Consider the following 12,274-nt stretch of genomic DNA (forward strand, 5'->3'; position numbering starts at 1 on the left):
AAACAAAAGTCCTATGGACTTATTACATCATTACAGAATCACACTTTGGCTGGGTCTCTTAGCTGCGTAACAGTGGTGCCCAAAAGTCTCTGTAAATCTCCAAAACACAATACTCTTTAGCAGGATTTCTTAGATTTGTGATTCTTCTGAGGACAAAGGATCTCGGATACAATGGGTTCCCAAGAATCGTAGTAGAGGATTTTTTTTTTTTTTTTTTTTTTTTGCTCTCATTGCCCAGGCTGGAGTGCAGTGGTGCGATCTCGGCTAACTGCAACGTCCGCCTTCTGGTTTTCAAGCGATTCTCCTCCCTCAGCCTCCAGAGTAGCTGGGATTACAGGCGCCCACCACCACCCCCGGCTAATTTTTTTTGTATTTTTTAGTAGAGATGAAGTTTCACCATGTTGGCCAGGCTGGTCTCGAACTCCTGACCTCGTGATCCGCCTGCCCCAGCCTCCCAAAGTGCTGGGATTACAAGTGTGAGCCACCATGCCCGGCCGAGGATTTTTTTTTTTTTTTAATCAAGACTTAGCAACGCATGTGCTAGAAACTGGTTCTGGTTTTCAGACTTACTGACATGGGTATAGGTGAGCTAAGATATTCAGCTGCAGGGAAGGGTCTAGAGTAGCTAGAGTTCCTGGGCTGCTCACTTCAGGCTATGAGGTCTCCTGAACACTGGTAAAAACCCCAGTGCTGTACAAATATCATTTTATCTTAGCCATGATGTTCAAGATTGGAAAGCATAACTCCATGTGATGATCATTGTCTGTTGCTTATTATTTTGAGACTAAAGGATTCTTAAGAAAGACCCTATTCTCCATTTCCACACTAAATGAGATCAAGTTCTTAATACTCTTCTTATTATAGGAGGAACATCTAATTCAATGCTACATCAGTAATTAAATGATATTTTGTTAGATGACATGCAAATGAGTAACAAATGGAATATGAAATAGAAAGTTCCCTTTGTTACGTAAATTGTCAAACACTTGGTATTGTTTTTAAAGTTATTTGGGATTTTTTTAAGACACCAAGTTTGTAACAAGTGCCCGTCAACAGAAAAGACACTTGGATATCATGAGATGTTCTCTTAGGTTCCCCAAAGCCTAGCAGTCATAGCATTTTAATACTTATTAATGGGGTGTCTGCCTTCCTTGCTGCACACCAGAACAGATTGGGGTGGGGGTTAATCATCTGGAAATGAGGTATTATAACTACTGATTTTGAAGAGGCTTTATAATGAAAACAAGACACGGTTAGTAAAAGTAGCATAGAAAACATTAGAGAGTTATTTTATTAGGGCCATTAAATATTTGGAGTACAGTACTTAGAAAAATCTCTGTTAAAATTTTTACAGTTACTCTCTGAAGCCTGCTAAGAATACTGCTATTTATTACATTTTTAATAATGCTATTCACTACATTTTAAAAGTTTACTCAAAAACTACATGACTTTCAAGTCATTTAAGAAGTCCAAAAGAAATTCCATGCCAACGAATTTAATTAATTTTGCATGGAATGTGAAAGAACCCATAGAAAATAAATGAAAGAGGGATATTGTTTTGAAATGGGACTCATTCAGTGTTCTCTAAGGCGGTGACTGCTTTTCCATGTCACTTACTGCGGGCAGTTATGTTGAATTATAGAAAGAGTCTGTGGGGTCTCTAGTAGAACTTCTCTTCGTGGATTATTTTTGTCTATTATTCCAGAGCCAACACAGGAGCTATGAAGTCATAAATCCACATTGTAGCTCCATGAGAACTTGGCCTTATCACATATTTGCATGCTGAGTGCTTTCTAAGCAAAGTTCTTTATCCATAACCTTAGTGTAGTCTTATTTTTCTTAGTGAGTACCTGTGATCTCTAATATGCTTTGTTATCTCTCTTTTTGTTTTATATCTTTAAGAAAATCTCTATGTTTTTGTTTTTTCTGGAAGGAAACAGCCTCACTTGGAATATTTACCTAGATTCTCTCTTTCACAAGAACACGCAGTATTTTGTATTCATTATCTCATTATCTCTTCCCTGGTTGTGTCTTTAGAAAAGAAACAATGGACAACAGAGGGTAAAAGAGTTTAAGTAATTTTCTCAGCTCACAGAGACCTAATAGGACAAACACTCCAGGAATGTATGCCTTAGTTCCTGCAGATGACAATGTATACTAACTGGGATTCAAGCTCTAACAAACAGGCAAGACCAATGTCAAACTAATAACCATAACATGGAAGCACATTACAGTGATTTTGGCTATCCAACTAAATGTAATAAATATCAAATGCCCACCATTTCAGAAGAATTATAATAAGGAATATAGCATCTTTAACCCATTTCTCATTTGCCTGAAGAATACTCACAGACAGCATTTGTGGCTGTAGTGTTTACCCCGAGATAACTTATGGCTTACTGTCCTAACCTTATCCCCAAAGTTTGCCACGAAATATCTCACTTTTATTATTATTTTTGCATTGCTCTAGCATATTGACTTTGGAAACAAAAGACATCATTCTATTTATAGCATTCTGTGTTTGATAGTAGTATTTCCATGTACAAAATATAGTAATTATTGATTGCTGAAATCAAATCCTAGAAAATACAGCATTCCTATATAAAAAATTATTAAATTCTGATCATCATATACATTTCTGTTACATTAGGATTAGAGATAAGTTTTATTTAGAAATAACTCTAAGAACAGTTTTTATATTTTATTTTCACATTGAAAATAAGTCAGATTTGCTTCAGCCTCAAAAAATGTGTTTATGTAAAATTAAATGAGAGCTGGCAGTGAGCTGTACATTTTTTTTTCCTAACGGGAAATGGGTTATGGGTTAAAGATGTACGAGCTGGCCGGGCACGGTGGCTCACACCTGTAATCCCAACACTTTGTAAGGCTGAGGCAGGTGGATCACCTGAGGTTAGGAGTTTGAGACCAGCCTTACCAATATGATGACACTCCATCTCTACTAAATACAAAAAAAAAAAAAAAAAAAAAAAATTAGCCAGGCGCAATGGCACCTGCCTGTAATCCCAGCTACTCGGGAGGCTGAGGCAGGAGAATTGCTTGAACCTGGGAGGCAGAGGTTGCAGTGAGCCAAGCTTGCGCCATTGCACTCCATCCTGGACAACAGAGCAAGATGCAGTCTGGAAAAAAAAAAAGTGTAAAAGCTAGAGGCCCTGGCCTCTACAACCCACAATTTAGTTATTCTTCTTCTTTATGATTTTAAGACCTTGTCAGGAATACTTTGGGATTACCAGTAGTTAGGACCAGGATATTTCATATTTTATAGCAGAGACAACTCTATCTATGCATTTTATAAGATTAATCCATTGGTATGTTTCTTGTTGAATTTCTATATAAAGACATTCTACATGATGAGTTGTTCAACATGAACTGTCTAAAAAACAATTCCCTATGAATAATACCTAAAAATGCATAAGTAGCAAATATCTTTTATAATGGTTGATGTAACATGTTCTATGTTGTTCCTACTTTTGCCCTTTCTCTGTTACTTATTTTACTTTGTCTTTATTTTAAAGATAATTTTATTTAAAAGTAAAACATTTATGTTCATACAAAAAGTATAGCAGAATACAGGATGGGAAATAAAAGTCCTTCTCCTCTTTCTTTGACTCCTAAAGGTGGCACCTTTAATATGTTCACATAGTTCCTCTCCCAAAATGTCTTCGCATATTCAAGCAGTTACAGGCACATACATAGATATGTGTGTCTATCTGCAGTTATACTTATCTATATGCCTTTGTAAATATAAATTCATCAGTATTTCTTACCTCCAGTGATAATAAAACAGAATGCTCAAAGCCCAGACCCCTCAGGACAAATATCTTGGCTGTCCTTGCTATGCTGGGGTCAATCAGATAGTCTCAGGGGAGAGGGGCATTCGGGAGGTTGGGCAGCAGTGATTTGTCAACAAGTACAGAAGCATTTCAGTATTTTATCCACTAGTTGTTCCACAACTGTGCCTAAAAGGCTAATGCTAACCCTACTTTGACTCATTCGATGGGTGATTTCCCCTCCATGGCTCTCAAGCATGCATGCATTCAAGTAAACATCTCGAAGGGCTAGCGTCAGAGCCACCTGTATTACTGCATTCCATACCAAATTTTTATATTTTTAAATCTAGTCTCTTAGGGTATGCCATAGATCCTATACATGTATGTATGAGTTACCATGTCAAAACTATGAAGCAAATAAAATTTGTTTCTAGAGCATCCCTTTCAGGATCCCCTCTGTAGCTCAACAGGACTGTTAATCACATTGTAGTGAGCCTGTCCTCCCAATTGTGCCCCACCAGTGACCTCAACCATGGAGAGCTTAGAGCTGCCAAGCTCTCATACCTCATAGCATTTACTAGTCAAGAACATATCATACTGTTTTATTATTATAGCACTTTTCGTTTATCTCACTATTACAATATATTAACAACCCATTGATGGTGGAATAGTAATTTAAACTAATTCACATCTGTCTTTCTACCTAGAACATTGTACATAAATATCATTCCATAATATTTCTTCACTATTCTTTTGGACTACATTGGTAAAGACACAGACATGCACTACCACAAAACATCTAGAATATTTCTTTTTTTACATCTTCAAATTCTATACAAATTTGTAAATAGAGCATTGCCACATTCCTCTCCATTGTCATTCTGTTGACAGTAACAATACCTGTCTTTTTTTTCTGTTACGTCACTTTCTTTTTTTTATTTTATTTTATTATTATTATACTTTAAGTTTTAGGGTACATGTGCACAATGTGCAGGTTAGTTACATATGTATACATGTGCCATGCTGGTGTGCTGCACCCATTAACTCATCATTTAGCATTAGGTATATCTCCTAAAGCAATCCCTCCCCCCTCCCCCCACCCCACAACAGTCCCCAGAGTGTGATGTTCCCCTTCCTGTGTCCATGTGTTCTCATTGTTCAATTCCCACCTATGAGTGAGAATATGCGGTGTTTGGTTTTTTGTTCTTGCGATAGTTTACTGAGAATGATGATTTCCAATTTCATCCATGTCCCTACAAAGGACATGAACTCATCATTTTTTATGGCTGCATACTATTCCATGGTGTATATATGCCACATTTACTTAATCCAGTCTATCATTGTTGGAAACTTGGGTTGGTTCCAAGTCTTTGCTATTGTGAATAGTGCCACAATAAACATATGTGTTCATGTGTCTTTATAGCAGCATGATTTATAATCCTTTGGATATATACCCAGTAATGGGATGGCTGGGTCAAATGGTATTTCTAGTTCTAGATCCCTGAGGAATCGCCACACTGACTTCCACAATGGTTGAACTAGTTTACAGTCCCACCAACAGTGTAAAAGTGTTCCTATTTCTCCACATCCTCTCCAGCACCTGTTGTTTCCTGACATTTTAATGATTGCCATTCTAACTGGTGTGAGATGGTATCTCATTGTGGTTTTGATTTGCATTTCTCTGATGTCCAGTAATGGTGAGCATTTTTTCATGTGTTTTTTTGGCTGCATAAATGTCTTCTCTTAAGAAGTGTCTGTTCATGTCCTTTGCCCACTTTTTGATGGGGTTCTTTGTTTTTTTCTTGTAAATTTGTTTGAGTTCATTGTAGATTCTGGATATTAGCCCTTTGTCAGATGAGTAGGTTGGGAAAATTTTCTCCCATTTTGTAGGTTGCCTGTTGACTCTGATGGTAGTTTCTTTTGCTGTGCAGAAGCTCTTGAGTTTAATTAGATCCCATTTGTCAATTTTGGCTTTCGTTACCACTGCTTTTGGTGTTTTAGACATGAAGTCCTTGCCCATGCCTATGTCCTGAATGGTAATGCCTAGGTTTTCTTCTAGGGTTTTTATGGTTTTAGGTCTAATGTTTAAGTCTTTAATCCATCTTGAATTAATTTTTGTATAAGGTGTAAGGAAGGGATCCAGTTTCAGCTTTCTACATATGGCTAGCCAGTTTTCCCAGCACCATTTATTAAATAGGGAATCCTTTCCCCATTGCTTGTTTTTCTCGGGTTTGTCAAAGATCGGATAGCTGTAGATATGTGGCGTTATTTCTGAGGGCTCTGTTCTGTTCCATTGATCTATACCTCTGTTTTGGTACCAGTACTATGCTGTTTTGGTTACTGTACCCTTGTAGTATAGTTTGAAGTCAGGTAGCGTGATGCCTCCAGCTTTGTTCTTTTGGCTTAGGATTGACTTGGCGATGCGGGCTCTTTTTTGGCTCCATGTGAACTTTAAAGTAGTTTTTTCCAATTCTGTGAAGAAAGTCATTGGTAGCTTGATGGGGATGGCATTGATCTATAAATTACCTTGGGCAGTATGGCCATTTTCATGATATTGATTCTTCCTATCCATGAGCATGGAATGTTCTTCCATTCGTTTGTATCCTCTTTTATTTCACTGAGCAGTGGTTTTTAGTTCTCCTTGAAGAGGTCCTTTGCATCCCTTGTAAGTTGGATTCCTAGGTATTTTATTCTCTTTGAAGCAATTGTGAATGGGAGTTCACTCATGATTTGGCTCTCTGTTTGTCTGTTATTGGTGTATAAGAATGCTTGTGATTTTTGTACATTGATTTTGTATCCTGAGACTTTGCTGAAGTTGCTTATCAGCTTAAGGAGATTTTGGGCGAGACAATGGGGTTTTCTAGATATACAATCATGTCATCTGCAAAGAGGGACAATTTGACTTCCTCTTTTCCTAATTGAATACCCTTGATTTCCTTCTCCTGCCTAATTGCCCTGGCCAGAACTTCCAACACTATGTTGAATAGGAGTGGTGAGAGAGGGCATCCCTGTCTTGTGCCAGTTTTCAAAGGGAATGCTTCCAGTTTTTGCCCATTCAGTATGATATTGGCTGTGGGTTTGTCATAGATAGCTCTTCTTATTTGAGATACATCCCATCAATACCTAATTTATTGAGAGTTTTTAGCATGAAGGGTTGTTGAATTTTGTCAAAGGCCTTTTCTGCATCTATTGAGATAATCATGTGGTTTTTGTCTTTGGTTCTGTTTATATGCTGGATTACATTTATTGATTTGTGAATATTGAACCAGCCTTGCATCCCAGGGATGAAGCCCACTTGATCATGGTGGATAAGCTTTTTGATGTGCTGCTGGATTCGGTTTGCCAGTATTTTATTGAGGATTTTTGCATCAATGTTCATCAAGGATATTGGTCTAAAATTCTCTTTTTTGGTTGTGTCTCTGCCCGGCTTTGGTATCAGGATGATGCTGGCCTCATAAAATGAGTTAGAGAGGATTCCCTCTTTTTCTATTGATTGGAATAGTTTCAGAAGGAATGGTACCAGTTCCTCCTTGTACCTCTGGTAGAATTCGGCTGTGAATCCATCTGGTCCTGGACTCTTTTTGGTTGGTAAGCTATTGATTATTGCCACAATTTCAGAGCCTGTTATTGGTCTATTCAGAGAGTCAACTTCTTCCTGGTTTAGTCTTGGGAGGTTGTATGTGTTGAGGAATTTATCCATTTCTTCTAGATTTTCTAGTTTATTTGCGTAGAGGTGTTTGTAGTATTCTCTGATGATAGTTCGTATTTCTGTGGGATCGGTGGTGATATCCCCTTTATCATTTTTTATTGCGTCTATTTGATAAATTTAGATGAATGTATAACTAGAATAACCAATACAGAGAAGTGCTTAAAGGAGCTGATGGAGCTGAAAGCCAAGGCTTGAGAACTACGTGAAGAATGCAGAAGCCTCAGGAGCTGATGTGATGAACTGGAAGAAAGGGTATCAGTGATGGAAGATGAAATGAATGAAATGAAGCGAGAAGGGAAGTTTAGAGAAAAAAGAATAAAAAGAAACGAACAAAGCCTCCAAGAAATATGGGACTATGTGAAAAGACCAAATCGATGTCTGATTGGTGTACCTGAAAGTGACGGGGAGAATGGAACCAAGTTGGAAAACACTCTGCAGGATATTATCCAGGAGAACTTCCCCAATCTAGCAAGGCAGGCCAACATTCAGATTCAGGAAATACAGAGAATGCCACAAAGATACTCCTCAAGAAGAGCAACTCCAAGACACATAATTATCAGATTCACCAAAGTTAAAATGAAGGAAAAAATGTTAAGGGCAGCCAGAGAGAAAGGTCGGGTTACCCTCAAAGGGAAGCCCATCAGACTAACAGCGAATCTCTTGGCAGAAACTCTACAAGCCAGAAGAGAGTGGGGGTCAATATTCAACGTTCTTAAAGAAAAGAATTTTCAACCCAGAATTTCATATCCAGCCAAACTAAGCTTCATAAGTGAAGGAGAAATAAAATACTTTACAGACAAGCAAATGCTGAGAGATTTTATCACCACCAGGCCTGCCCTAAAAGAGCTCCTGAAGGAAGCACTAAACATGGAAAGGAACAACCAGTACCAGCCGCTGCAAAATCATGCCAAAATGTAAAGACCATCGAGGCTAGGAAGAAACTGCATCAACTAACGAGCAAAATCACCAGCTAACATCATAATGACAGGATCAAATTCACACATAACAATATTAACTTTAAATGTAAATGGACTAAATGCTCCAATTTAAAGACACACTGGCAAATTGGATAAAGAGTCAAGACCCATCAGTGTGCTGTATTCAGAAAACCCATCTCATGTTCAGAGACACACATAGGCTCAAAATAAAAGGATGGAGGAAGATCTACCAAGCAAATGGAAAACAAAAAAAGGCAGGGGTTGCAATCCTAGTCTCTGATAAAACAGACATTAAACCAACAAAGATCAAAAGAGACAAAGAAGGCCATTACGTAATGGTAAAGGGATCAATTCAACAAGAAGAGCTAACTACCCTAAATATATATGCACCCAATACAGAAGCACCCAGATTCATAAAGCAAGTCCTGAGGGACCTACAAAGAGACTTAGACTCCCACATGCTCCTGAATGACTACTGGGTACATAACGAAATGAAGGCAGAAATAAAGACGTTCTTTGAAACCAATGAGAACAAAGACACAACATACCAGAATCTCTGGGACACATTCAAAGCAGTGTGTAGAGGGAACTTTATAGCACTAAATGCCCACAAGAGAAAGCAGGAAAGATCCAAAATTGACACCCTAACATCACAATTAATAGAACTAGAAAAGCAAGAGCAAACGCATTCAAAAGCTAGCAGAAGGCAAGAAATAACTAAAATCAGAGCAGAACTGAAGGAAATAGAGACACAAAAAACCCTTCAAAAAATTAATGAATCCAGGAGCTGGTTTTTTGAAAGGATCAACAAAATTGATAGACCGCTAACAAGACTAGTAAAGAAGAAAAGAGAGAAGAATCAAACAATACCTCTTTATTTCGCCTCTTTTCTTGCATGTTTACCTTTTGTAAAGAGAAGGTACAAAAACCCTTCATTTAATGTGTTTCAGGTTCAATCTGTTGTCTTCATAACACTGGAATTTCTCCTCCATTATTTTCAATTTGGGGATGTAAAGGAATGGACACTTATTGAGGATTTACTGCCACAATGCTAGAACCACAATCTGAATATAGGAAGGTGTTTATGTTGTTTTTGCTGTACCATACTAACTCCCTCTAAATGGCACTTTTTTGAAGATTATGTGATATAAGTAAACATGTTTTCTACACTATCAAGCACTATTCACACTGGGAATTTCTAGCTTGTATTTTACAGTCTTTAACACAGTAAGGTGAGTAAATTGGTATGTACTATTAATAAATGTTTTAGATGGTAATAATTATAATGGAACTTTAAACATCAGGTGAAATGTTGCCAATGAGTTGTTACTAAAATCCAGTCTTAATCCATTTCTTTTAAAGTCATGGTTGTCAAACAAAACATCACTTCTTAGCAAAAAAAGTTATTAAATATGAGCCTGTAATAGTAAAATCATTTCAGAGAACATTATAAGATTATAGAACAAAATCTGAAATAAAATCTACTGTAGCATTTAGACTTATATTTGACATAAAATGATGAGAATATTTGGGAATTCAATGTTATTGTTGTTATTCTTCCCTAGGTGTTCCAGATCGCGTATGTGATTGTGAAGGCAGCTAACTCCCCCCGGCCTGGAAACTGGATTTTGGAACGCTCTCTTGATGATGTTGAATACAAGCCCTGGCAGTATCATGCTGTGACAGACACGGAGTGCCTAACCCTTTACAATATTTATCCCCGCACTGGGCCACCGTCATATGCCAAAGACGATGAGGTCATCTGCACTTCATTTTACTCCAAGATACACCCCTTAGAAAATGGAGAGGTAAGATGAGAAAACTCACCATTTAAGCACATTTGAGACGGCGAAATAGGCCTGTCAGAAAGACCTGAATGTATCAGTAATTAATGTCAGGGAGATTTTAAAATAGGATTTAGCAAAAGTACATTTAAATGAGTTATTAAATAAAAAAGGAAAACCCGAGATGATTAGAATTTTAACTACCTCCATGTGTCTCCCATCTCCAGTAAAGATCAGAGAAGAGGAAATAGGTTTAATCTGGAAAGTCAGTGATTAATTTTACATATAAAGAGACTTTCTCAACAATGAGGATTGCTAATGATTAGAGAAGGATTGGAGACCTTAAAGGTGGCCTTACATTTGAGTGTACTTCGGTCTGAAGATTGGAGACAAAAGAAATGAATTTGTGAAGAAATGTAATCCACATGAAAGACCCAAATGAAAAGTAATTCTTTCAATCTTTTGATGTTTTTCTGCTGTCACCACATAGGGCTACAGTGGGGTTTCTTCCCTGGGTCGGGCTTTGTGGAACAGTAATGTGCAGGAAGTCTTAGGTTCTCAGTGATGTGCAAGCTGGGTTATATGCTTAGTTCAAATATGTTCTACTTCTCCAGTGTCTTTCATCCTGTGATTAAGATTTTAGATTCATTCATTGATTTTAAGCCACATATTCTAACCATGGCTTCAGTTGTTATTAGTTTATTAGTTGTGTGTGGGGGCAGGGGGGTTGGTTTTTATTTTATTTTTTTTCTGTTTTCTGGCTTAGTTGTGTGTTCTTGATCCAGTTACTTAAATTCTCTGCACCTCAATTTCATCGCCCATAAATCAGGAATAATAATAGTTCTTACCTCATATAACTGCCAAGAAGATTAAATGCATTATTGTATTTAAAGCATTAGAACAATGCTGAAATGCACACTAAGTACTCTGTAAGTGCTATATTTATTGTTTTATTGCCATTAAGGAAATAATAACCGTTACTACTATTATTTTTATTATTATCCTTAGTCTTCTCTCAAATACCCAAACTTTGACTTAGTGATTCTCTTGGATTATCCAATACTTCTTTAGTATATTTCCCTAACTTGTCTCCCTTTAGTATATGTGACCCACCTCCTTTCATCCTACCTAATTATGTACATCTCCATTGATACTAATGTCTGATATTCTCTCCCACATAGTCCACACTTCTGAAGCTAGTATCATCATTTATATTTACATTTTCAGAAAACCCATATTCACATTCTATCATGCCCACCTCAGCCAATCTAGGGTTATCTCTCAACACTTCTAGGAAAAATTAGGTGTTTGGCGTAAATCTGTCAGACCCTCATTAGACACTATTTTTATATTAATGTATACCAGTGCTTCACTGTATTTCAAATTCCATGTTCAAAAATGCCAGTTTTGGGGAAAAACATTCCAAATGGTACTCTCAGCAGAAATCTCAATCTGCCAAATGACAAGGACTCAAATGCAGTGAGTCAAACAGCTGTTCAACTTGCTTTGTGCCTAGAGGCATCCAATTCCTGGCCAGTTTGGCCTGAGGATATGGGAGTAGGGAGTGCAGAAAGAGTTTTGAGTTGAATTTTTATTATTCTTTATCCTAGATTCAGTTTACATAAGACTAATAATTCTCTAATAATTTAAGACTATTCTATACCTTTAAAAATGATTCAATTCAGAAATTTATTAAGCAATATAAAATACACTTAGGCAGGTACGTAACATGCATGTCACAAGCATATACCCTACCCATTCTCTCCCTTCATTAATAATGGTTCTCCATTCCTTAAACCAAGTCAGCCTGCCAATATGAAACAAAAGACGTGTTTGTTAGTTAATTAGTTAGTTTCTTTAATTGGCTGTATTGTTTTCACTCCTAAACGACACTTACTAAAAACTACGTATTGATGGTAACTATTAGGAGCAACTGACTGAACTATCTCTGTGACATGTTTCCTTACATCTATTTGTCACTCATAGGGAAGTGAATGAAATAAGGAACAGAAAGTAATTCAAAATATTTGCAATAGAATGATAAGATTGAAGAAT

General features: G+C 37.1%; 1 protein-coding gene across 3 annotated transcripts in view; it reads left to right on the forward strand.

Moving 5' to 3' along the window:
* Positions 1-12,274, forward strand: part of LAMA2 (laminin subunit alpha 2) — a 652,245-nt gene that overhangs the window by 213,915 nt on the left and 426,056 nt on the right. For all 3 annotated transcript variants that reach the window (XM_054558144.2, XM_054558145.2, XM_054558146.2), the window contains exon 4: positions 10,001-10,243. In XM_054558144.2, coding sequence (XP_054414119.2) covers positions 10,001-10,243 — 243 coding nt within the window. The remainder of the gene's footprint in view (positions 1-10,000; positions 10,244-12,274) is intronic.

Source organism: Pongo abelii, chromosome 5, assembly GCF_028885655.2.
Source record: "Pongo abelii isolate AG06213 chromosome 5, NHGRI_mPonAbe1-v2.0_pri, whole genome shotgun sequence".
NCBI classification, from domain to species: domain Eukaryota; kingdom Metazoa; phylum Chordata; class Mammalia; order Primates; family Hominidae; genus Pongo; species Pongo abelii.